Consider the following 23,882-nt stretch of genomic DNA (forward strand, 5'->3'; position numbering starts at 1 on the left):
GCAGGGCCAAGAGGTCAGAGCCTGATGCTCATTCCGTTCACAGGCATCTACCAGGCCCGCTCCTGCAGCCTCACCTCCACTGCAGCCTGACAGCCTGGTTAACCCTGTTCAGATGTGGCCGCTCCTGGACTTCCTTTCCCATCTGCCCAACCAGGCAAGGAGCTGGCTTGGGAGAGAAGAAAGCGGGATGCTAGGAGGTTGGGATCTCACGAGGAAAATGTCCCAGGTGGGAGAGCCAGCCCACTGCCTCACACCCCTGCCCTCTTTCTAGGCAAAGCCAGCTCTCCTCTGAAGCACCAAGGACCTGCATGTAGACTTCTGATCATCCCTGGCTTTGTGATGGCCTCCAGCCACGGTGCTGGTGGAGCCTCCTCTCCCCAGGGGGCAAAGAGCTCCCCAGAAGGAAAAGGGGAGAAGAGAAGAAAAAAAATTGTATTCATTGATCACCTAGTTCCAGGAAGACCCTTGACTTGTGCTACCTAATTCCATCCTCAATGCTGTAATCAGGGCAGTCTGATCTTTATTCTGTAGGTAGGAAAACAGCATTCAGAGAGATTGGGCAATCTGCCCAAGGCCACACAGTATTTCAGCCAACCTACAACCTGTCCACACACACTGTGCCTTTGAAAGCTGTCTCCTCTGCCCACCTCAGAGGGCAGCGAGAATGACTGGCCAGTGTATGAATGGATCGGCCAATAGCCACTCAGAGGTTGGAGGCTAAGGTTAGTCCACAGTGACTTCCTGGAAGAGGTGAGATGGAAGGAGGCTCTGGTGTGGATGGGAAGAGACAGGGGAGGGAAGGTTGAAGGCCAGGCAGTTCATGATGCCAGCAGAGCCATCTGGAGTCAGCCCCACGCAGTGAGCAGCAGGCTCACTCCCCAGGCCTCCTCCTCGAGCAGAGCAGCCTCAGTGACGGCTGTCCACACGCAGACCCTCGCCTGGGCCGCAGCAGCCACAGCTCAGAGAGGGGTGTCCCTGAACTGTGTCCTGACCAGCCGGCCACAGCCTCCTGACCAAGGTTCGTGTATCCCCACATGAACCCAGAGAAGAAAGCAGGCATCTTCAGGCACCTGCTCACTTCCCTGTCACCCACCCCCAAGGCTGAGAGAAGACGGTGGGGGAGCAAGGATGGGTGGGAGGAGAAAGGGCAGGGGAGGTGGGGACCAAAGGACGGAAGGGACAGGGTTACCTGGTCCCAGGCCTCCGATGAGCAGAGCCACGGGCACAGCCAGCGCCCACACACCAGCCTTAACACGGGGAGGAACTCTAACCAGAGTGTGACTCCGCCTGGAGCCAAACCCTCGGGAGGGTGGAGGCAGGTCTGTGCCAGGACTCCTAAAGGTTGGCCGTGGGGGCTGAGGGCTGAGGCCGCCCCCACCAGGGAGCTGGCTGGAGAGGAACACAGCCTTCGGGGTCAGCCCCCCATTCATTCCCAGCACCCCCTGATTCTCACCTACTCGCTTTCCAGACCAAGTGCATGGGGTCTAGGGACTTTGTGGGAGGAGGGGAGAAGGGAAGTCTTTCTGTGGAAGCCCTCGGTCCCTTCAGAGAGCAGAGCCTTAAAATTCTGAGCCTGACAGAAAACAGGGAACCAGAGGGAAGTGGACCACCCTAGGGGTAAAAGAGTATGACCACAACTTAAGGGAAAACAACCCACTTTCAGAAATATCGTCTGCAGTTTTCCACAGTTCTTGCCACAGTAGCTGGTGCCCCGGCGGGAGAAGAGGACCTCGTGGGCAGGCACCCGCTGGTACGCCACCCGCTTGTCCCCCTGCAGCATCCAGATGACGATGTCAGGCAGGCTGTTCTGGGGCTGGAGAGAGGGTGGCAGTCAGGGTAGGGACAACGGTACCATCCAGCCCGCGCCCTCAGCCCACCACAAGTGAGCCAGCCTCCGCAGGCCTCTCCTCCAAGCTCCTACCCTCGGGTGTCCCCTGACTCCCCAGGGCTGGCTGGGCACCTGTATCTTCAGCAGCTATGAGCCCTCAAGGAGAGGACGCCAGGCTGCCCCCAGCTCACAGGAGTAGCCCACCAGGAATTCACTGCTCTGCATTCACATTTTCTGGGAAGAGACCCTCCTGCCTGGAGCCCCAAGTTCTTAGACCCCTCCACTGGGGAGTAGAGAAATGCTGACTTGACCCTAGAGATGACATTACACCTAAGAGCCACCCCGTTCCCCACTCCTGAGAGCAGCGGTGAATTTACAGAAGGCGAGCCCCTTCCCAGAGGACACCGGGCCCTTCTCCCTCTAACAGCAGGGGTTTGGGGGTCTGGCCCTTTTCTGGGGACACTGACACAGGGCTCTGAAAACGGAGGGCCCTGGAGCGCTTCCACGCCTCTGGGAGAACTGCTCCTAGATGCCACACTCGGGAGAGGTGGTCGGTTGGCTAAATCCGTCTGCTCCCAAGGCCTGTGCTCTGTGGGAGGGGCTGCTGGCCGGCACCCTCCCTTAGCGTCTCCCTGCGTGTCACTTCACCCCTGCAGCCGGGAGGCAGCACAGGCGAGGAAACTCAGGCTCAAAGAGGTGAGGAGCCAGGCTTTTCTGATTCTAAATATGTGTCCCTAACCACAGCACCAAGTGTGGTCCCGCAGCATCACCTGGAAACTTGCCGGAAATGCAGATGCTCAGGGCCCACCCCAGACATGCGAGATCAGGTGGGGCATGGACCCTGTGCTGACAAGCCCTTCGGGGGATTCTGAAGCACACTCAAATTTGAGAAAGGCTCCCTCCCATTTCCTCCACAATCCTTAGCACTCGTGTCACCTTAACCACTCCCAGCCATGACACAGTCTGCGCTGAGGGTTCCGGAGTCTGGGCCAAGATGTGGAAGGCAGTCTGTGACCCGCCCCAGGGGATGGTCCACAGCCACTTCTAGGGGTCATCCTGGGCTCGAGCAGCACAGTGGCACCCAAGTAACCAGTCATATGTTAGAGGCCCCACTTGGGGAAGAGACAACACTGACCCTTCAGGCCACTTCCCCTCCAGACCACCCCTTCCACCTCCTGGGCCCTCTTCTCCCCACTCAGGCTCTGCCCTTCTCTGCACACCCCTTCTGCAGAGATCATGCCTCACGACCTCCCTCCCTGGGGGTCCCACATGGCTCTGGCCAGGGTGGTCAGCACCTGTGTCCACCCATGACATATGGGCAGACCTTTCTCCTCATTCTAGACACATCTGTGGCCTGCCGGCTTCCCTGGAGACCTGGTGGGGGCATCTGACCCCGGAGGGCAGAGGGTTCAGGGTGTAGATGCAACATTACTACAGGTGGAGCCTCCTCAAGCCTGGGGCTCAGGAGCATCCAGGCGGGCAGGAAACACAGGGTCCTGTGAGGCAGGCTCGAGGCAGACAGGTAGGTGGGGAGGTGGGGCTGGATCCCTGGGGAAGGGGGCCCTGGCACTGGACCAGGCGCCCCGAATTCTGGTCCCAGCTCTGTCTCTGACATACTTTGGCACCATTTGCACTAAGTCTCTTCAGTCATGTCTGACTTTTTGTGACCCTCTGGCCTGAAGCCCACCAGGCTCCTCTGTCCATGAAATTTTCTTGGCAAGAATACTTAAGCGGGTTGCCATGCCCTCCTCCAGGGGATCTTCCTGACCCAGGGACCAAACCCACATCTCCTGCTACTCCTGCACTACAGGCGGATTCTTTACCAGTGAGGCACCTGGGAAGCCCTCGGCAGCATTTATTAAGCACATTTATTGAGCATACTTGGGGGCATTTTTGAACTTCCCTGGTGACTCAGATGGTAAAGCATCTGCCTACAACGTTCGAGACCCAGGTTCGATCCCTGGGTCAGGAAGATCCCCTGGAGGAGGGCATGGCAACCCGCTCAAGTATTCTTGGTCCGGAAAAGGAAATGGCAACCCACTCTAGTTCTCTTGCCTGGAAAATCCCATGGATGGAGGAGCATGGTGGGCTACAGTCCATGGGGTCGCAAAGAGTCAGACATGACGGAGTGACTTCACTTTCTTTCTTCAGGGGCATTTATCAAGCACCTACTACATGCCAGATTCTGGGCTGGGCCCCACCACACCCAGTATCCCCTCTGAAGGCAAACATGGAGGCTGAGAGATTAAGTCACCTCCCCAAGGTTACCCCGCAACAGAGCCAGTTTGCACCAGACATCCCCCTGCCCCTCCCAGCTCTGACATCCCAGGCGGGAAGGAAGGCACCACGCAGGGTCAGCTACCTCGTCAGCCAGGGCACGGAGCCGCAGGAGCCAGTCCTCAGCCTGCTCCAGGGCGGCAGGGAGCTCACTGTGGCCGAGCTTCAGGGCCTGGGCCGCCTCGGTGATCTGGGTCAGGTGGCGGGTGCGCAGCTGGTACAGGTACTGGTCCAGGTGGGTGGCAGAGGGCTTCTCCTGGACATCACCCAGGGGTTGGCTATGACGGACAGAGACGGGATTTGCCTGATGAGCCAGAGCCCAGCACTCACCTGGGCCCGGGCACACACACAGGCGTGTACACGTGTGCACAGGCACTCACAACAGGCTTCAAACCCTCAGCTTCCTGCTGGCTGCTCCACCTGCCCTGGGTACCTCCTCCAGCCACCTCCTCCAGGAAGCCTGCCCCAACCACCCTGGCCAGAGTGCCTCCTGCTCTGAAGTACCTCTCTGTTCTGAGGCTGCCCGTCTGGAACCTACCCTCTCAGCCTCCAGTTCTGTGACCTCTTTCACCTGTGCATCCCCTCTGCCCAACTGACTGCAAGCCCCCAGAGGCCCGGTGGGTCCCTCCTGCCCCCGCTGCACCCTCCTAGAGCAGAGGCCTGAGCACTAAGTTGCCTTTGGCTGAAACGAATCCATTCTGTTGTACGCACACTTTCTTCAAGAAGGAAATTTATGGACCCCTGACAAGCCACTGCAGACGCTGTGGGGAGGCCAGGAGCCAGCAGCACAGATGGGTCGACCCAGGGTGGCCCCACAGTACCCCTCCCAGAACCCTCTGCCTTGGGAAGCCTTTGGAGAGGAGGTGGGGGTACACGCAGTCCCAGAAACACGGCCCCCAAGCCTCCAGTAGGGGGGTTGGGTTTAAACTCAACCCTATTTGGAGGCATATAACTCTGACCACCCTCATCCAAAGGCTGGGCTCCCTGCCTGGGCGCCCCTTTATATGGCTCCTCCGGCCCACACCAAGGCCCGGGGTCAGTTAGTACGCACACAGGGGTCACAGAGGACGGAAGGGGCGGGTGGCGGCCTCTGTGCTCTTCTCACCGGGCAGGACTCCTCCAGATTACTTCTGCTCCAGGGCACGGGCCGCCCCACCCCCGCTAAGCCCTTGACTCGCAAACAGGACATCAGTCAAGCCCGCTTGCTCACCAGATCTGCTCCCACCACTCGCAGCCACCCCCCACCTCACGTTCCCTCCCCGCGGTGTCTCGACTCCCGGCTCCCGGCTGATTTATTTTTCTGCCAATTTCCCCGAGCTATGCAGAACCAATTACCGCCGAGCGCAGCGGCACCGCCGCCGCCAGATACACCACTCTGGCAGGCCCTCGGCGCACTACATTTTTCCTGTTATTTTTTTTAATTGAATTTTTAGGGTGGGGGGAGCAGTACGCAAACTCCATCTCAGGAAACTTAAGCCCTGGGGCCTGTCTCAGGTCACGTACTGCACACCCTGTGGTAATATAATATTTACTGCCCCGAGGGTGCCTCGGATGGGGCTGCCCCAGGCCAGGAGAGGGGCGGCCTTCATCCCCAGCTCTCCAGAGCACGGCGGAGGGGCATGTTCGGAGGGTGAAGGGGGGCCCGACCGGACTCCTGGGCTGGGCCTGCTGGGAAGGAGGCCTCAGTGGGCCTGAGGGCGGGGGCAGGCGGGTCTGGAGTGGGATATGGAGAGTAGAGCCAACCAGGGTGATTTATGCTCCCAGCCTGGGTCGGGAACTGAGAGGGACTGCCATGCAGACCACCAAAGGGAGATTTTCATGGAGGCCACCAGCCCAGCCAAGGCTCCCCAAGAAACAGTCGAGACCCGTAACTGCCACAAGCAAGGTGCCCCGGCCCTTTCCCACCCCGTAAAGCACAAGGCAGGCCCAGAAAAAAGGGAGACCTGGAAGTGGAGGCCGATGACAGGGCCCCAACCCCAAGCAGGGGCAGTCGCTCTACCAACCCTGGATGACTTGGAAACGACAGGCCAGCCCAGGGCAGGGTCCAGCACAGGCTAGGAGCAGAGCTGGGCTGTCCATGAGGTGGCTGTCTGCCCCCGCGGAGAGTGGATGCCTTTATCAGGGATGCTGCCTGGGAGGGGAGAGTGTCCAGCCTGAAAGATACCCTGGGCACTGGGTCATTCATTTCAATCCTCATGAGGAACAGCTCTGTTGGTCCTGACCAGAGGCTGGATCCAGGGATGAGACCCAGCTCTACCTTCAGGAAGGCCCTGGAACAGACAAGCTCCCCTCCTGAGCTTTCTCAGAGTCCGGAGTACTTCCTGGAGGAAGAGGACTCAAGCTGCACTGGCAGGTCGGCAGAAGCAGGTCAGGCCGAGCAGAGCAGGAAGGGCCTTCTGGCTGAAGAAGCAGAATGTGCAGAAGACAAGGCTCAGAGGCGGGGGGAGCACGTGCAAGGGAGTGAGCCAGCACGGAGGCTCCGGGGGGCCGGAGGGTGAGACTGCTGAGGTCCAGGAGCAGGCAGTGGAGACAGAGAAGTCCACGTGTCAGACGAGGCTGGCTTTTCCTGAAGGCAACGGGAGCCGCTGCAGGGCTGGAGTGGAGGTGGCAGGACACAGGCTTAGGAAGATCACAGAAAATGATAGGATGTGCCCGGTGGACACCCAGGTGTGGCTGGCAGATGGGTCCATGGGTCAGGAGATGAGAGGAGAAGGCTGGGCCGAAGGAGCAGAGTGGGCGCGACTGGCACAGTGGGGAGAGGGGCTCCCAGGAGATGCGGCAGGAAGGGATCTGTGCAAACGAAGGGCTCTTGATGGTGGAGCGGTGGGCGGGGGCTGGCCGGAGGAATGGGCGAGCAGCTGGCGGTCATCTATGGCAAGCTGGCTCATGTAATCTGCACCCAGCTGCCCTGCTGTTGGCTGCAATGATGCACAACACAGAGCCGGGTTGGGGAGGGGAGCTCTCCTTCTGCCACCCCAGGGCTATTGGTGGCCCAGATGGAGCCGAGGGAACAGATCTTCCATAGAGAGCCATGCGTGCCCTCCCGAGGGGGTGGGACCCTCCTCACAAGCCCCTGACTTGAGACCAGGGCTCTCCAGGAGGCCCCCGGCCACCTTCTATCCCCAGGAGAGTGATTCAAGGGGACCAGGCTTTGGCAGAGGCATTTTGAGCCAAGTACGTCAAGAGGGGGTCACTGGGAGAGCGGTGCAGTGGCCCAGGGGCTCAGGACCCACCTGTCTCAGATGTGTCAGGCCCCTCAGACCTGCCAAGGTCCACACCACGCGTGAGTCATGAGCAGACCATGCTGAACCCAGAGCCCCGGCCCGCCCTCCGCACCCGAGCTGTCAGGTCGGGCAGTGGGGCACAGCCAGGCACTCTGCGGCTGCCCCTGCTGAGGGTACCCCCTCTAGCTTCACAGTGACCTCCAACCTCCAGACCACAGACAACTGCTACTCAGCACTGCCAGCCCCGAGCGCCTCTCCCTCTACCAAAGCTGCTCTTCTCCCACTGTCCCCCTCCAGAAATGGCCCTGCTCTCCACCCTCCTGCTCTGGCCAGAGCCAAGGGACCATTCTGGACCTTCCCTGGGCCCCCACACTCAATCCACCATCAAAGCCTGTCCAGTACAGAGCAGCACAGCGAGGGGGTCAGCCACTTACTAGGGTGTGAATCTGGGCGATTAACCTCTCGGAGCCTGTTTTCTCATCTGTAAAATGTGGATCCCTCTACTTCCCACCTCATAAGATTCTTATGATCAGTTAATACAGGTGAAATTCTCAGAACTGCACCTGGCACAGAAAGTGGTCCCCATGAGGCTGTTACTCACCACAATGCCTCCTGAACAGTCCACGTTGCCCTCTACTTCTCTCACCCATGTCCCTGAGTCCCCTGCCTTGGGTGATGCCTTCATCAGTCACCCCTCACCACCACCCCCAGCCCACCACTCTCACTGCAGCCAGAGTGAGTTCTGAACCCCAGGAATCCCTGGGCCCCCGCTGCCCCCAGCTCTGGGCTTGCCTTAGCAACCCCCTGAGGCCTGTCCCAACGGGACTGCAGCTCCCCTCACAACCCCCAGGAGGCAGCAGGTATCCAAGGCTCCTGCGCCCATGCCCAGAAGTCCGTCCCCCAAAGGCTGACTCCTCCCCTCCAGAGTTCTCCTAGGGCACCACTGCCTCCAGGAAGCGTCTATAGATTTTCACAAGATGCACCTGCTCTGAGCTCCGAGGGCACATGCCTCGAGCCCCCAACACTTTCCTTCATTTGCTCACTTCTGCCTCATCAACCCCGAGAGGGCTGAAGCTGCACCCTTGTAACATGCTTTAGGTTCCTCGCTTGGAACCTGCCAGGTCTCAGGAAAGTTTGGAGGAATGAATGACCCATCTGGGCAGCAGGCCACAGGGCCATTTCTGATAAAGGTGTGCTTCCTACCTGGGGTACAAAGGACCAGAAGGGGCAGGCAGCCACATAGCACTTCTCATACATTCCACAGGGGCTAGGGTGAGACGATTTAGAGGAGGGTGTAGAATATATCTGCATACATTCACACTTAATCCCATGGTAAGAAAAAAGACTGCTGTCTATTATTAAGTCCATTTAATACCTGGGAAAACTGAGGCCCAGAGAAGTGAAGTTGCCCAAAGCCACAAAGGTGGGTAACAGGATGAGAATCTAAGTCTCCTTAATGTTTCTTCTGCTTGATAAGAATCACAGCTATCATTTATTAAATACGTCCTAAGGGCCAGGCATTTTGCTTATGTGACATTATAAAGTGGTTACAATATTCTTAATGTCAGGTTGAAACAAGGAAACCAAGGTTCAGAGCAGATGGGTGGTGAGCCCCAAATCACCCAGCTGTGGAGGAGAGGTTCAGATGCTTCCCCTTCTACCAGGGCCCTGAACCCCCATTCTCCTTCACCCCTGGGGCTCCCTTTTCCTGAAGCTGACAATCAGCCATGTCAATAGAAGGCTAAACAGAAACACTGGTCCCTGACACAGCCTTGGGGGGAGGAGGGGCGCCTTCACCCCCACCAGCCAGCTCCTCCTGGAGATTCCATCAGGGAAATAAGAGGTCGGGGATCAGAGACACAACGCTCCCCATTCAGGTGAGCCGGGCCGCCCTGGGCCCGCAGCTGCCGCTGCTGCAGGGAGATTTATGACCTGCTCTAAATGTCACCTTTTCAACTCCCCGCGCTGGCTCCACCACCTTTGGACTCAGCACGGGCTGGACTGCTAGCCAAGCGTGGCCGGGGAGACGTGCCGTCGCTCACCGCCACACACGAACACTCCCGGGAAAGGGCCCGGCCAGCCAGAAGGGGAGGGCGCCGTGGGTGCCGGGCACCCCCTACCTGCAGCCTGCGATGAGCTCATCCATCAGCTGAGCCACCAGGGAGTCCACGTCCTCGTCGGAGCACTGAGCCTTCAGGGCCAAGTGGACTTGCTCCAGGCCGGCTTCCTGTGGAACAGGCGGGCAGGGGTCAGGAAGGTCACCGTGAGGCGGACCCTCAATCCCCAGGTCCTGTCACCACAGCCCAGCCCCTGAACCAAAAAGGAAAGAACAGTGAGAGCCAAGAAGGTAGAGTACGGACCCCACGAGCCAGCGGCTGTCGTGGCTCAAGAACTTTGCAGGGTTCCCCGCACCAAACATCCAATTCCCAGACCGGGGACTCCCACCACGCTTGTGTATCTCGCTGTCCACGGCCCCGTCAAGCCAGGTCTCACAGGTAAGCGACCTCAGAGCCAGCTCCAGGTCCCACCTGCACCCTCTCTCCTTTCCAAACCTTACCACCCAAGCAGGCTTGGATCCCATGCTCCTTCCTTCGGGAGCGCTCAGACAGCCTGCCCCGGAGGGCCTTCCCTCCCCAAACTCCTACTCGTGCCCCCATTGCAACTGGTCTCCTCCAGAGGGTGCTCCAGCCCCAGGCCTCAGGCCTGAACTGGGAGACAGAGATCTCCCAACAGGTCACGCTCAGGCCAAGGACTTGCCCCTCCATCCCCATCCCCTTGCCCACCTTTTCTGCCTTCCTGAGCCTGCGCTCCACCCTGGGCCCACCACACTGCGGACAGACAGGCCCTGGAAGGAACAGCCAGCCCCTGTCTGCCAGGCATGGCCTGGGAGAGGACTGATGGCCAAGAAGATGCTGGACTTGCACAAAATCGACTCCGAGTTCTCCCAAACCTGGGCGTGGACTGGTCCCTCCCTCCCAGAGAACTGCGGGTCTCAGGGAAAGTGTGGGTCATCGTGGTCCCCATCTGGGGCCGACAACCCCTCCCAGCCATTCTAAAATCCCCATTCCCCACTTCCCTTCTCACCACGCTCACCTCCTCCACCTGTCCAAACCTCTCAACGCCCTGCCCTCTACCCTGCTGCCCTTGTGGGCCCCCAAAGCATGCACACCTGCCTCCCCCTGTTCTCACGGGCCACACACCTTGTGGCTGAGCCTCCACCCCGTGCACACACAGAAATGGCCAGGGGCCACCACCAAGATCTTCTGCCCTTGGCCTCTCCCCTCTGCCCACTTTGACTCTCCTCTGCTCTCTGGCCAAGCGCCAGGCCTGCAAATCCCAGCATCCACCAGTAACCCCCAGCCACATCCAGGACAGGACACACTCCTGACCTCACAGCCCTGCTCTTCTCCCCGGATCCCAGCCACTGGAGGCCCTCCTCACAGCCCCAGCTCCCCAGTCCAACAGACCACCAAGTCCTTGCAGCTCAACTCTTTCTGTTTTCTCCCTGAGGTCAGCTCCCTCCCAGAGCCACTCCCCTGGACCCCAGCAAGGGCATCCTAACCGGCCCCCAACTCCCCTCACTGGATGCGGCCCCTCGCCGCCCTGAGTTGCTTTCCTGATGCTAACTGGCCTCCTCTCTCCTCTGAGCCCCCCTCCCTAGGGACTCCTGGAGCAACGTCTGAACTGAAATTCCAGCCTCTGTAGGAGAGGGGTGGATGAACCTGCCTACTCCTTTGCTAAGCTGACCCCTGGAGTCAGGGGCAGCAACCTGTTCACGTCCACCCTCTAGCTAGATGTTTCCAGCACAACCCTTGCTGTGCTAAGAGTCAAAGGCATTCGATGAGTGAATGAATGGGTGGATGGATGGCTGCAGGCTCTGTCCTCTGCTCCCAGCTCGGTCTCTCTCAGCTGTTTCTCTGTGCCGTCTCCTACCTCAGACTAGGGATGATCCCCCCAAGGCTGTGCTCCCTCCCTCTCCTCTCTTCCCAGTGTGCAGGGCAGGACTGCAAGCCTGGCCTGGTCAGGACACAGGGACCACAGGCATCGTGAGGTCTGCAGGCTTAGCCCCTGTGGAGGCAGGACTGAAGACACCCGCGGGGCGGGAGGGGTGCATGCATGGGGTGCTGTGGGTGGTGGCAGCTTCCACTCACCAGCTGGTCGGCAATCCTGAGAAGCTGGTTCTGAGCCTCGACTCTGTGGCTGATGTCCTCCCAGTAAGACGACAGCACCACCACGGGCTTCACGTTGCCCCAGGGTAAGTAGTAGTAGTGGCATCCTGGAAGGACGCGGGGCCTGGCGCTGAGCCGGGCGGGGCGTGGGGGCGCAGTAGGGGCGGATGCAAACACCCGCCCCCCCGCTAAGACAGCTGTGGCACGCCCTGTATCCCCAGTGCCCGGGCGAGGTGCCAAGAGCCCCCTCACACACCGAGCAGACGGCTGCTGCTCTCATTAGGGCTCCTTAGCACATCAAAACCAAGGCGCTGTCAGAAGGACCCTGGGAATCCCACGCTCTCCAAAATCTCTACGCCAAGCCCCACACCCACCATGGAATGAGTGGTCGCCAAAGGTCAAGATCAAGGCCGACACCTGCTGGTGTCAGGAGCCCAGTCTATGGATCCCAGCAGGAGGGATGCACCCGGAGATGAGCACGGGGAGGCAGCACAGCGGGGAGCAGACTAGGGGGCCCCCAAACCCGTGTGCCTTTGGGCGAGCCTCCAGAAGCTTTCCGCAGGGGATGGGATTTAGGGCTCGGCCCCTGCTCTGAGGCCTGGGTCCCCCGCCAGGCACGCAGCCTCCGGCCTCACCATCAAAGACCGCCCGGCTGTACTGGGTGGTGGAGGCCAGCGGCAGGCAGGTGGTGTCGAACTTGTTGCCATAGTTCCCAATGCTGACCTCGAACTGGACGGCGTCATCGACGTCCTGCAGCATGGTGGCTGAGTAGAAGGCGGCAAAGAGCGAGTACTTGCGCCTCCGGAGGTACTTCTGGGGGCAGAGAGGGCAGCCTCGGGGTCACGGGGGGAGGGACAGGGACACCAGTGCGGGGGGGGGGGGAGGGGGTCACGTGGCTGGGAGGCCCTGGCTGAGCCTGGCACCCAAAAAACCCTGGCTGGACGGGTGGGTGGCGAGTGCTCCGGCTCGGCACCAGAGCCCAGATTTGGTCAGTAACTGAGCAAACTCATTCCAGGCCTGTGTGTTTGGCCGTGTTCCTCTACTAAGGTCCGCGCCTCCGAGGTCATGGAGCTCCTTAATCCAAACCAGCAGCAGAGGCACCACAACCCCGGGGAGCCTGGCCTCCTGCCTCTGCCTTTCCAGAAGGGGCCGAAGGCCATAACGCACCATGTGCCCACCCAGAACACTCACTCTGCACCACTCAGGCTCTCCACCACGCCGGCCAGCCCTGCAGCATCGCAGGCTGCCGCACGCATGGGATGAATGAGCCCCATTGTCCCCGCTGGGCATCAGGCACCAGGCTGAGAACATGGCCAGCACCCAACCACACATCCCGGCTTGAACCAAGATGACTTTACAATCCCCTCTGTGGAAGGCAGAGGGGAGAGGGGTTACATGACTGGTTTATTAGGTCAAGCACACAGTGACAATAGCTAACACTTATCGAGCACCTACTGCGTGCTGGTAAGAATAAACTTCTTTCTCACAATAATCTTTTAAGGTGTGTATAATTATTACTCCCACTTTACATATAGGAAAACTGATACAACTGGTAAGTGGACAAGCCAGAAGTCAAACCAGCACCACTGACTACAGGGTGAGAGCGTATAATCCCTCATGAAGACTCCACATAGCTGCCTCCTAGAAATAAGGCCCGGTTCCACCACTTGCTGCTTTGTTACATTTGAGCCTCAGTGTTCTCATCTGTAAAATGGGGATACTCAGAGCAGCCACCTGGCAGGTGCTGGGAGGACTCAGTGACATCAGGAGTATCATCAGCATAGTGTGAAAAACAAACAGTCAGAGATTCGTAAGTGTTAGCTATTTTAAAACAGCCTCTCATCCTGCATCAAGCTCTAGACTTCAAAATACTTCTATTTATCTTCTTTGGGCTCAGACGATAAAGAATCTGTCTGGAATGCAGGAGACTCGGGTTCGATCCCTGGGTCCGGAAGATCCCCTGGAGGAGGGCATGGCTACCCACTCCAGTACTCTTGGCTGGAGAAACCCATAGACAGAGGATCCTGGCAAGCTACAGTCCATGGGGTTGAAAAGAGTCGGACACGACTGAGCGACTAACACTTTCATCTCAGGAACACTTTCCACTTTTTATCTTCTTTGAGCCTCTGAACATTCCTCAGGAAGGCAGACCAGGTGCTGGGTTACTCTGAGGCCCAGAGGTGAGAAGGCATATGAGTATGGGTGGAGCTGAGCCCTCCTCCACCAGCCCCACTTGGCCGCTGCCCTTCTGGCCCCTCCCAGGGCCACGCCCCTCACCTCTACCCGAAGGATATCATCGGCAGAGAGAGCCTCCACTTTCTGTTCACTGCGCTCCACCAGCTTGGTCTCCAGGGAGAGCAGGAGCCGGCCTCGGTAGGCCACGCCTTCTCCCTGAGAGGGGAGGAAGGGTCACCAGGAGCAGGGGGAGTGGAGGGGAGAAGGGGAAGGGAAGGAACCTCATCTGGCCCAGAGGTCACCCATCTCCCAGAAAACCAGCAGGGCCCTGAGCCACACCCCGTCACTCTGCAGATGAGGAAACGGTGGCCCAGAGGGTTCAAGGGCCATGCCACCCTGATGGTCAGCACCAGGGTCCAACCTCGCCAGGGGAGAATGACATTTGAGACAGACAGAAGCTGGGCCCCTTGGGTGCCAGGAAAATTAGCAGGGGTGGGGGTGGGGGGTTGGGAGGAGATGTCAGGCTTGCCCTGAAGGAGAGGCAAAGAAGAGAGTGGGAGGGAAGAAGGGGCCAGGAGGGGTCTGGGAGGAAGAAGGGGTCTCTGAGCCAGTAGCTGCCTGGCCCTGGGCCCGCTCAAGCACCGCCAGGCCCTTGGAGTCCAGGCTGACCTCAGATACTGCCCAGGCAGGCCCCAGGATCTGGGTTCCTGTCTGGCTCACCTTGCCCGTGTTGAGCTCTGCATAGGGATCCGGGAAGCCAGTGAACTCCCTGGGGCTGCCATAGAGGTTGATGTAGCAGGGCCCGAAGGTGGGGAGGAAGCCTAGATGGTCATCCACTGGGAGACATAGACATAGGTGCAGATCAGAGGGGCTGGCCCAGACGAGCTGTCTAGCGCTCAGCCCTGCTACCTTCAGGCCAAGCCCATCCCCGGTCTCAGCACCTCGCACGTGCACAGGATGCGGCCCCCTCAAACGTATAAAGGACAGTGAACCCCATGAGAGCTACTGCTGTCTCCCCTGCGGGACTTTAATCCTCACCATGTCGAGACATGGAGATTTGTATTGTTTTTATTAGTCTCGTTGTATAGATGAGGAAGCTGAGGCCAAGAGATGAAAAGGAACACACGACTGCAAAAAGGCATGACCCCAGCGGTCTCACCTTCAAGCCCATGCACTCAGCCGGCATGCAAAGCTGGGCTCGGGCTCACTGCCCTGCCCCTCCCAGCCCACGCTCATCCCCTCCTCACCCTGCCCTTCCATCTGTGTCTCAGGCCATCCAGCCTATGGGGAGGCACAAAGAAGGCCCAAGAGCCTGGTCACCAGAGACATCTCCTGGACTCCAGGGAGGGGGCCCGATGTCACCCCACACACAGGGCAGCCTCAGGCACATGTCTCCTCCACCCCTGTATCCTTATGAAGTTGAGACAGACCATTTAATAGCCTTGACTCATCCTGGCATCTCCTCCTCTTCCCCACTTTGTGCAAAGAAGGATCTTTCAGTGGAGCAAGTTGGAGGAGAGTTTGAGAATTACACTAATGATGAGACAAAATCTTTCCTCCACATCATTTCCATCCTTTTTTTTTTTTTTTTGACGGCCCTCTTTTGTTAATGTCATGACTTTCTAGCTGACAGCCAAGTTTCCTAGGACAGGACTTCAATGACCAAACTCTAAGAATCCTGAAAAGCCAGGGTGCCCCACTATAGGAAGGAGGAAGAGGCCGTTTCCAGAATGGCAAAGGTGGGAGGTGGGCCCAGAAGCAGGTACTATCTGAGATGACTCTGAGTGCTCAGACCCTGGGGGGCGGGTACCAGGGATCCTGGGCTTGAGCCCGTCCCTGAGCAGTAAGATTTTCCCAACTAGATGCAGGAGCATGCCTGTTCCAGAGCCCTGCACCCAGCATCACTCCCCTTCCAGTCCCCAGCACACACTCTGGCTTTGGGGATGGGGGTGAAAGACCTGATGGAGCTGTTGTAAGCATGACTAATTATTTATACTAATCATCTTGACTGTAATTTACCTTGCACATTTCAACTTCAAGAGTTTTCAGTTCACCCCGGCCTCCTCCCTGTCCCTGAGAGGACTCGCACTTCCCCTTCCTCATCATGGACCCCCTGCCTGCTCCACCCCCCACCCTGCTAGAGAGAGTGAACTCATTTGAGTTCCAGGGCCCAGCACATTCGGCAAGGGGGTTAGAGAGTGGGAGGGAATTGCCTTTGAAGCGTTCCCAGCAATTTACATATTCCACCGTGGTTGAGAGGTAACAGCCAAAGTTAAGCTTGGGGATTGTGGTGGGGAATCTCCAGCCCACCACAGGCAAATGGAACACTTCCCCACAACCAGCGCCCTTGCTCCTCCAGTAAAAACCTCAAGGCCCAACTCCCTCGTCATGTCATCCCGGAGGTGAGAGCACGTACGTTCTGTGGCTGGAGGAGGCTTGACCACACCTGCAGGCTCCTCTGAAGCGTAAAGAAATGGAAGAGGGGTTAGGATGGGCATGGCTGGGTGGAGGACCGATTAGGTGAACGAGGCACTGTGGATGGACAGCCGGCAGACAGAAGGAAAACAGCTCCTGGACGGGAAACAGATGTGGGCCGAGACCCCAAGGCCAGCCCAGCTGTGACTTTATCACACACTGAGTCATCCATGCACTCCCCTCAGCGAGACACAGCCCCAGTGCCCCGGCGTGCACGCCGCCATCTGCCTGCAGGGCTGTATGTTGTTTGTCGATTGAAAACTTGACTCAATACATTCAAGGAGTAACACAGGAAGGGAAAAAAAAAAAAAAAAAAAAAAATATATATATATATATATATATGCTTTGCCATATTATAGCCAGATAAGAGGGGGAAACAAAGTACAGATGCAAAGAAAGGGTGAGGGAACCGTGAAAGGGCCAGAGCTAGGCACACACAGCTCTCCACCCCACAGGCAGGTTGACTGCGTGGAGTGGAGGCATTTCAAGGCACAAGATCTCCACCTAGTGGTCATTTCTAGAATTACCACTAAGGGCACCATGTTGCATTTTCACAACAGCAGGCACTGGGCACAGTTCTGAAACAGGAGGCTTCTGGCACCTGCTGTTTCGAATGAAGCACAGTGCCAGACACTGTCCATTAGCTGAATGTTCTACTCTTGGTTGTACCCTAAACACGGCTAAGGAGGGTCTAGAAATAAGAGAAGCAAGGAAGGAGATGCTCTGGTAGACTTCCAACTTCACTTCAAGTACAAGACACCCCCAAAGGAGTATGCAGTCCTCAGTCTCCTTCCACTGTCCTCTCTGGTTCTGCCTCTTGCCACACTCTGACCTTCCCTGTCTCCTCCTCCAACCATCCAAGTGTGGCCCAGTCTGGGGTCCTGATTGACCTGGGGTTGTGTTTAGTGAAATACCTAATTATTTTCATTCACTGATCACCTTTACCTGTTAGTCTCCTTCAAGAAATAATACCTATTGCTATTTCCCTATAGCTCCATGATCAGAATTAAGAGCCAAGAGCTGAGCAGAACATTGTGGCAGGAAGGAAGAATGAGCAGACACAGAAAGAAAGGGCATGGAGCAGAGAGAACATGGGTACAAGGTCAGAGCTGACCAAGTGAGCACAGAGGTGGCACGGAGGATGGGGGCGACCTGCGGCCCTGGGACCCGGCCCCTCAGCTCTCCACAGCCGGCCTCAGCTAGGAATGCCGGCTGGCAGGAGTCAGAGTGCATAAACCATAATTCATGGCCATTTTCATATCCACAGGAATAGGTTTTCATCAGGAGGGGAGCAAGGCCTCTGGTCCCAGGAGAGTTTCAGCAACCACAGAGGACCGACCCAGGCACAGCTGCACCCCCAGGACAGCACAACCAGGGCCCGCCGGAAGGAAACAGATTCCACTTTAAGTTCCTTCAAATTATTACAAACAGGCCTGGCCAGTTATCTAGGGCTAATGAGGCCAAGGTCATAGTTCCGACCCTCATGTGCTCCTCACAGAAGCAAACACAGCTTTCCACCCACAGACCAACTCTGCATTCTGGCTGCAAACTAGTGCCCAGCCCAGACACAGCTGGCCCCTAGTCCCGGTCATCTGAACAACACGTGCCTCTGGTGGCTGGGAGGACCAAGCTAGGGGCTGCCAAGCAGCCTGGTTCCCAACCACACCTTTTTCACTAATTGCCTCATTCATTCATTGGTTTGTTCCACAAATCTAACAGGCACAGAATGAGGCATGGTGAGACAGGGCCCTGCCGACAACTAAGGCCAGCGACTCCTAATTCGGGGGCAGGGTCACAGGTCTCCAGGTGTGAGGATCATGCTTGTGTCTGCAGACAGCTCATAAAGTCAAGGGCAGAGTCATCAGTGAAGCCACCCAAGACAAAGCCTCTATTTAGTCCTCACCACTCTTCTGCCAAAACACAAGTGTTCTGGTGTGTTTTCCCTAAGCCTAAGGAACAGGGGCTGGGGAAGCCCCAGAACACAGATGAACGCTTCCAGTTTTGTGGCCTGAGCAGCCCAGCCCAGCTCCCTCACCTGTGGAAGTACAGGGCAGGCCCTCCCAGCTCAGGACCCCCTTCTCCTGGAGCATCTGAGGCCATTACCTGTGGCCAGCCCAGCCGCTCCCTCTGCCTCTCAGCACATCTCCCACGCCCACGGCTTGGCTGCCTGACTCCAGCCAGCGCCAGGCAGGAGAAGAAACCAAGAACTGCTGGGAAATCCTCATCATCTATGCTCCAAAGACAAAAAGAAACGAACTTTGGATTTCGTAGCCATGGAAAAAACTGCCTGAGTGCTATTTATGTACCATGATTTTCATATGTACAAAGTTATAAAAGAATTTGTACCATGAAACCTACGTTTCATGGGGCTCATGTGCCTGCTACCTTTCAAAAGGACTGAGGCTTCTCAGGAAAGCACTCCTCATTAAAAAATAAATAAATAAATAAATTTTTTACTAAATGCTTTGGAGCATAGGGTCCAAGGAATACTTAATTGTGCCAGGCAAACCTGCAGTCAGAAGTGCTTAAGAGGCTAGTGTTAGGTCCTGTCCTAGCTGGAAATAACAACAAAAACACGAAAACAAAAACTCCTGGTTGGATTAAATAATCTGGTGAACCGTGAGGCTGGAGAATATAGAGAAAGAATTCATTTTTATAGTTTGGTTTAGTTTGAGCCTTGAGAGTAGTAGGAAAAGCAAGGGCCGCGCATCACCCAGATATTCTGGAACATCCTAGGGTGGAGAAAAACAAAAAGAGCTCAAAGTTGGAGTGACATTCGGAGGTGGCCTCAGGACAAGTGGGAGAAGCTTGGCAGGGAGGCAGGCAAGGGCTAACCTTCCAGGCCTAGAGAGAGCTTGAGAAGAACGGCTCCAGTTTGAGCAGTAACTCTGTTTTATTGCTACAGAGATCAAGCTATTTAACTGTATTTAAAACTGCTTAGCTGGTGACAAGATTCTCATTTATGTCCAAAGCACACTGTGGGAGCCAGTGGTCCATGAACCACAATGGGTTGCCCATGGCTTGAGCGCCATCTAGTGACCAAATAAATATCTTTCTCATGTTCACATTCAAATACTCATGGCGACCGTGGAAAAGAGCAAGGTCAACGCCAGCCCCAGACATGAAGACTGATGGGGGCACAGGCATCTAAACTCTCCCTCGGGTGGCTGACAGCTGGCAGAGCTGTAGCCTCGTGAAACAGTGGCTGCTGGAAACCAGTCAGAAAGGCACTTTGTGCCTCTGCCAACATTTGCCCTTGGACTTCAGAGACAGGGACAGCACTAGCTGGCAAACTGGAGAAGAGATTCCTTCCATGCAGGAGTTCTGATCCATGAGGAGCCTAGGATAGTGTCTCTCCCACCCACCTGCATGACACACTGCCCGCACTTCCCATCTTTCTAGCTCTGCATCCAACTATCGGAACAGCAACTACAGGCGGACCGCATCCTGGGACCAGCAGTTCCCACAGTCAGGACGGGCAGGGGCTGGGGCAGGAGAAGCCCTTTAGCAAGGGCTTCTGGGAAGGAGTTTTGGTATACTCCAACAATGACAAGTATCAGGGATGAAATGAGCATGGCAGCTAGAGGTTAACGCATCGGGAGGGAAACTGGAAGTTCATTGCAGAATTTTTTACTTGTATATATATATTTTTAAATGTTTCAGAGAATCTAGAGGAGACTGGTCAACTTCAAAAGTGTTAGGTGGAATCTGCCAGAAACTGGGCATGCTAACCTGACCTCCAGAAAAAGATCTGAGAAGATGGATGGACGGAGACCCACACACCCTGTCTGTGGAAAGACACCAACACTGGCCAGATCTTGCGAGAGTGTGTGAGAGTGAATAAAAGGGGAGGGGAAAAACAGAGGGCCAACCAGGATAGGGAAATAGGGAGGAAACAGCGTCTGTAAAATTCAGGAGGGTGTTCACCTTGAATTCTCAAGAAATGATTTGGACTCCTCAGTAGAGTGCAGGAAGACATAACTTTGGAACAAAACAAAACGAGGGAGAGAGCAAAGAGGAAAAGGAAAATATAAAAGGAAAGATGGAGGGAAAGGAAGGCATGACAAGAAACTAAAAATGCAATAGCCAGTTTTAAACCACATGGGAAGCAGTAAAAAGCAGAATTGGTACAGGGGGGAAAAATCAGAATAGGGATGCAGAAAGCCAATAATCATGATACTAAAGAGCAACATTACTTTAGGGTTTATTGTGTTCCAGAATGTGACATTTATAGTCTCACTGGATTTTTGTAAGGACCTTACAAGGTTGGGACTGGTGGGAGAAGACTGGAACAACTCTCTTGGAGCTCCCTGGCTCCAGAAAAGCTCTTATCCCACCCTTCTCCATGTCTTCAGCTGCTCAGACAACAATATTAGAGTAGATGAAATCAATCCTCAACTCAGATTTAAGAATTCACTGTGTCTCAGAAAAAATTCAAGAGTCTTGCTCCTAGACCGATCAAAATAATTTTTTAAACTACAAGTAAAAAGAGACATTCCTACAAGCCAGAAAAAAGAAAAACTATCTATAAAGGAATCAAATCAAACTGCTCTCAGAAAACACATCAAAAGAAGCTCAAAATAGATTAAATATCTAAATGTAAAAAATAAAAGTAAAAAATAGAGATAAATACAACCTTGGGATTTGCTGAAGGCCAAAAGCATGACATATGTGGCAGAAACCATACTTCCATTACTTAAATAAGAAATACTGAAAATAAACACAAGTTAACTAGAAAGTTGGGCTTCCCTGGTGGCTCAGACAGTAAAGAATCCACCTACAATCAGGAGACCTGGGTTCGATCCCTGGGTTGGGAAGATCCCCTGGAGGAGGGCATGGCAACCCACTCCAGTGTTCTTGCCCGGAGAATCCTCATGGACAGAAGACCCTGGTGGGCTACTGTCCATGGGGTCACAAAGAATCAGACATGACTGAGCAACTCAGCACACAATTAGAAAGTTAAAAAGGAAACAACAAAATATGTCTAAAGAGAGTTAAAGAGAAGATTTAAAAGATGAGAGAATAAAAAATTAGAAAATATTAGAACTAAAGTGTGCCTGTGCACATTCATTCAGACGTGTCCAGCTCTTTGTGACCCCATGAACTATAGCCTGCCAGGCTCCCCTGTCCATGGAATTTTCCCAGCAAGAATACTGGGGTGGGTTGCCATTTCCTACTCCAGAGGATCTTCCTGACCCAGGCATCAAACCCAAGTCTCTTGTGTCTTCTGTATTGGCAGATGGATTCTTTACTATTGCACAGCTGGGAAGCCCATTAGAACGCATATCTAAGTCCAAAAACTTTTCTTTGAAAAGTTCAATACAGGAGGGAGAAAGAAAAACTTCTAACAACACTAATCAAGAAAAAAGAAAATTCAAACACATATCATTAGAAATAAGAAAGTAGAGAGAATTGTTTAAATCATAAAAGATTGTTCTGCACAACACTATAAAAAAATTGGAAGACCTCAATGTAATAAATATTTTTCTAGGAAAATGTAGGTTATCAAAATTAACTGTAGTAAAAGTAACAAACTAAAAATACCAGTGATCACAGGAGAAACTGAAAAGGTTTTAGAGGTTGTGCAACAGCCACTCAGAAAGGGCACCTAGCCCACATGGTTTTATGGGTGAATTCTTTCAAACCCTCAAAAGACTATATTCTTATGTTATATAAACTGTTCCAGATGTTAGAAAAGACTTTAAATCTTTCCAATTAATTTTACAGAGCCAGCACAGCCCAGATACCAAAACCTAAGAAATAATAAGCAGACATACCAATTAAAGATAATAGAAAATCAAGAAATAGGACCAAGAACACACTTAGGAATTTAGTAGGGGATAAAAGTGGCATTTCAAAATGTAGGGAAAAGATTATTCAACATATAGTGTTGGTATCACCAAAGAAGAACAATTTTTTAAAAAGTAATGTTAAGCCCTTGCCTAATTCACTACGGGAAAAATTAATATATGTGGCTATGTAAAATTTTTTAATTTAATAGTTAAAAACTATTAAATGATAAAATTGACAAAAATTATTCACAACATAGATGACAGGAGAAAGTTAACCTCCATCTACATACAGAACTCTTAAAAAACAATGAGAAAAAGACAAACATACCATCAAAAATATGGACAAAGCATGAATAGGCAATTTATAGCAGAATAAATTTTAAAGTATATAAATATATATAATTTGTAAAATATATATAATTTGCAAATGTAAGATGAATATTAAATATTTTAAAATTTACATTGGTCAACTTTACCAGATACCAATGAAATAAAATTAAGGCAACAATGAAATGCACCCAACAAATTGACAAAGTTCTTTAAAAATATCATTATCTTGCTTTGTGTTGATAAGGATGCAGCAAAATAAGCTTGAGAGATTAGAGTATAAATGAGTCCAGTCGTTTTGTAGGGCAATTTTTATATACACCAAAAGCTTTAAAATGTTCAAATCTTTTGACACAGCAATTTCACTTCAAGGCATTTATGCAAAAGAAAAATCAGGAATTACATAAAGATTCAGCTACAAAAATACTCAATATCAAGTTAGCTCCTTATAACATGGAAAAATTAGAAAACACCTAAATATTCAACATTTAGTTAATGTGGTCTATGGCGCGTTCACCATATTGTAGAAGAATACTTAATAGCATGAATAAACGTCTATGTTATATTGCCAAGTGACAAAAAGCAATTGTCAAAACAATTAAAAATTGTTCAAAACACTGTTTATCGTATACACACATACACAGAAACAGGCCCCAGAATATTAATATTTACCTCTTGTCTGGGAGGAGAGGCTGATGGATAATTTTGTGAGTAAATTTGTATATTGTTCTTTCAGATTATCTCTTTTAAATTGTACAAAATGATCACGCACTACTTTCTAACAGACCAATGAAAGCCGTTTCAAAACAGGAACTGCTAACCAACAGTCAGCCAACACAGAACCCGGTGGATGGTGTGGCCACAGCCCCAAGATCATCTGCAGGACTGGATCCCCTCTAGACCATCTGCTGGTGTACCCACCTTCCACGGGGAGGCCAGTCCTAAACACAAGCCCATCTCTCTCACTGGCCAAAGCCCTTCTTCCTGGGAAATGGGCAACGAAGACCTTATAGACTTCCCTTTTCTGCAAACTCTTAAGCTAGAGGTGTAAGACAGTAGCAGGAGGACAGGGGAGAGCATGGGGGCCAGAGGGCAGCACAGAGGGGCACTCACCTTCTATCTCGCCTCCAGAGGCAGAGATCTTCGACATACTCAGGTAGGTGGTGGCCACAATATCGTTATGGGTGAGGCGGTCCCTAGAGCGAGGGGAAGAAAGGGCCTGAACAAAGGTGGGATTCGCAGGCCACAACCCACCCAATGGAGGAAATGGCCAGAGTTATGCATCGTTCGTTAGGGGTCCCAGTCTTCACACCAGGGATGTTATGGAGGCCTAGTAATGTTTGGCGAAAAAAGACTGGAAAGACAGTGTTACTCAAGACTCCTCTGGAGGGAACCCAGTCCATCAGCATCCCAGCAGCCAAGCTGGAGGTCTGTGGGCACAGCTGCAGGTTGAAAGGGAGGAGGCCTGAGGCAGGAGCAGTGCAGGGGAGCAGGAGGCCGCCCAGGGAGCCAGACCCCCAGGCCCAGGGAGAGCAAGGCTCTGAGAGCTAAGACATACCAGACGAAGGAGAAAAATCAGGTGACCAGAAAGAAACTCTCTCCAAGGAAGCCCACA

General features: G+C 54.1%; 1 protein-coding gene across 21 annotated transcripts in view; it reads right to left on the reverse strand.

Annotated features, from left to right (window-relative positions):
• The window catches only part of DYSF (dysferlin), a 223,026-nt gene that overhangs the window by 112,721 nt on the left and 86,423 nt on the right, over positions 1-23,882 (reverse strand). For 12 of the 21 annotated variants that reach the window (XM_055539677.1, XM_055539689.1, XM_055539687.1 and 9 more), the window contains 9 exons: positions 23,381-23,463; positions 16,090-16,131; positions 14,394-14,509; positions 13,776-13,889; positions 12,134-12,311; positions 11,481-11,605; positions 9,450-9,556; positions 4,191-4,383; positions 1,658-1,813 (listed from right to left, as the gene is read on the reverse strand). In XM_055539677.1, the coding sequence (XP_055395652.1) occupies positions 1,658-1,813; positions 4,191-4,383; positions 9,450-9,556; positions 11,481-11,605; positions 12,134-12,311; positions 13,776-13,889; positions 14,394-14,509; positions 16,090-16,131; positions 23,381-23,463 (1,114 nt within the window). The remainder of the gene's footprint in view (positions 1-1,657; positions 1,814-4,190; positions 4,384-9,449; positions 9,557-11,480; positions 11,606-12,133; positions 12,312-13,775; positions 13,890-14,393; positions 14,510-16,089; positions 16,132-23,380; positions 23,464-23,882) is intronic. The other 9 variants (XM_055539693.1, XM_055539691.1, XM_055539684.1 and 6 more) reach the window with 1 other exon arrangement.

Source organism: Bubalus kerabau, chromosome 11, assembly GCF_029407905.1.
Source record: "Bubalus kerabau isolate K-KA32 ecotype Philippines breed swamp buffalo chromosome 11, PCC_UOA_SB_1v2, whole genome shotgun sequence".
NCBI lineage: Eukaryota > Metazoa > Chordata > Mammalia > Artiodactyla > Bovidae > Bubalus > Bubalus kerabau.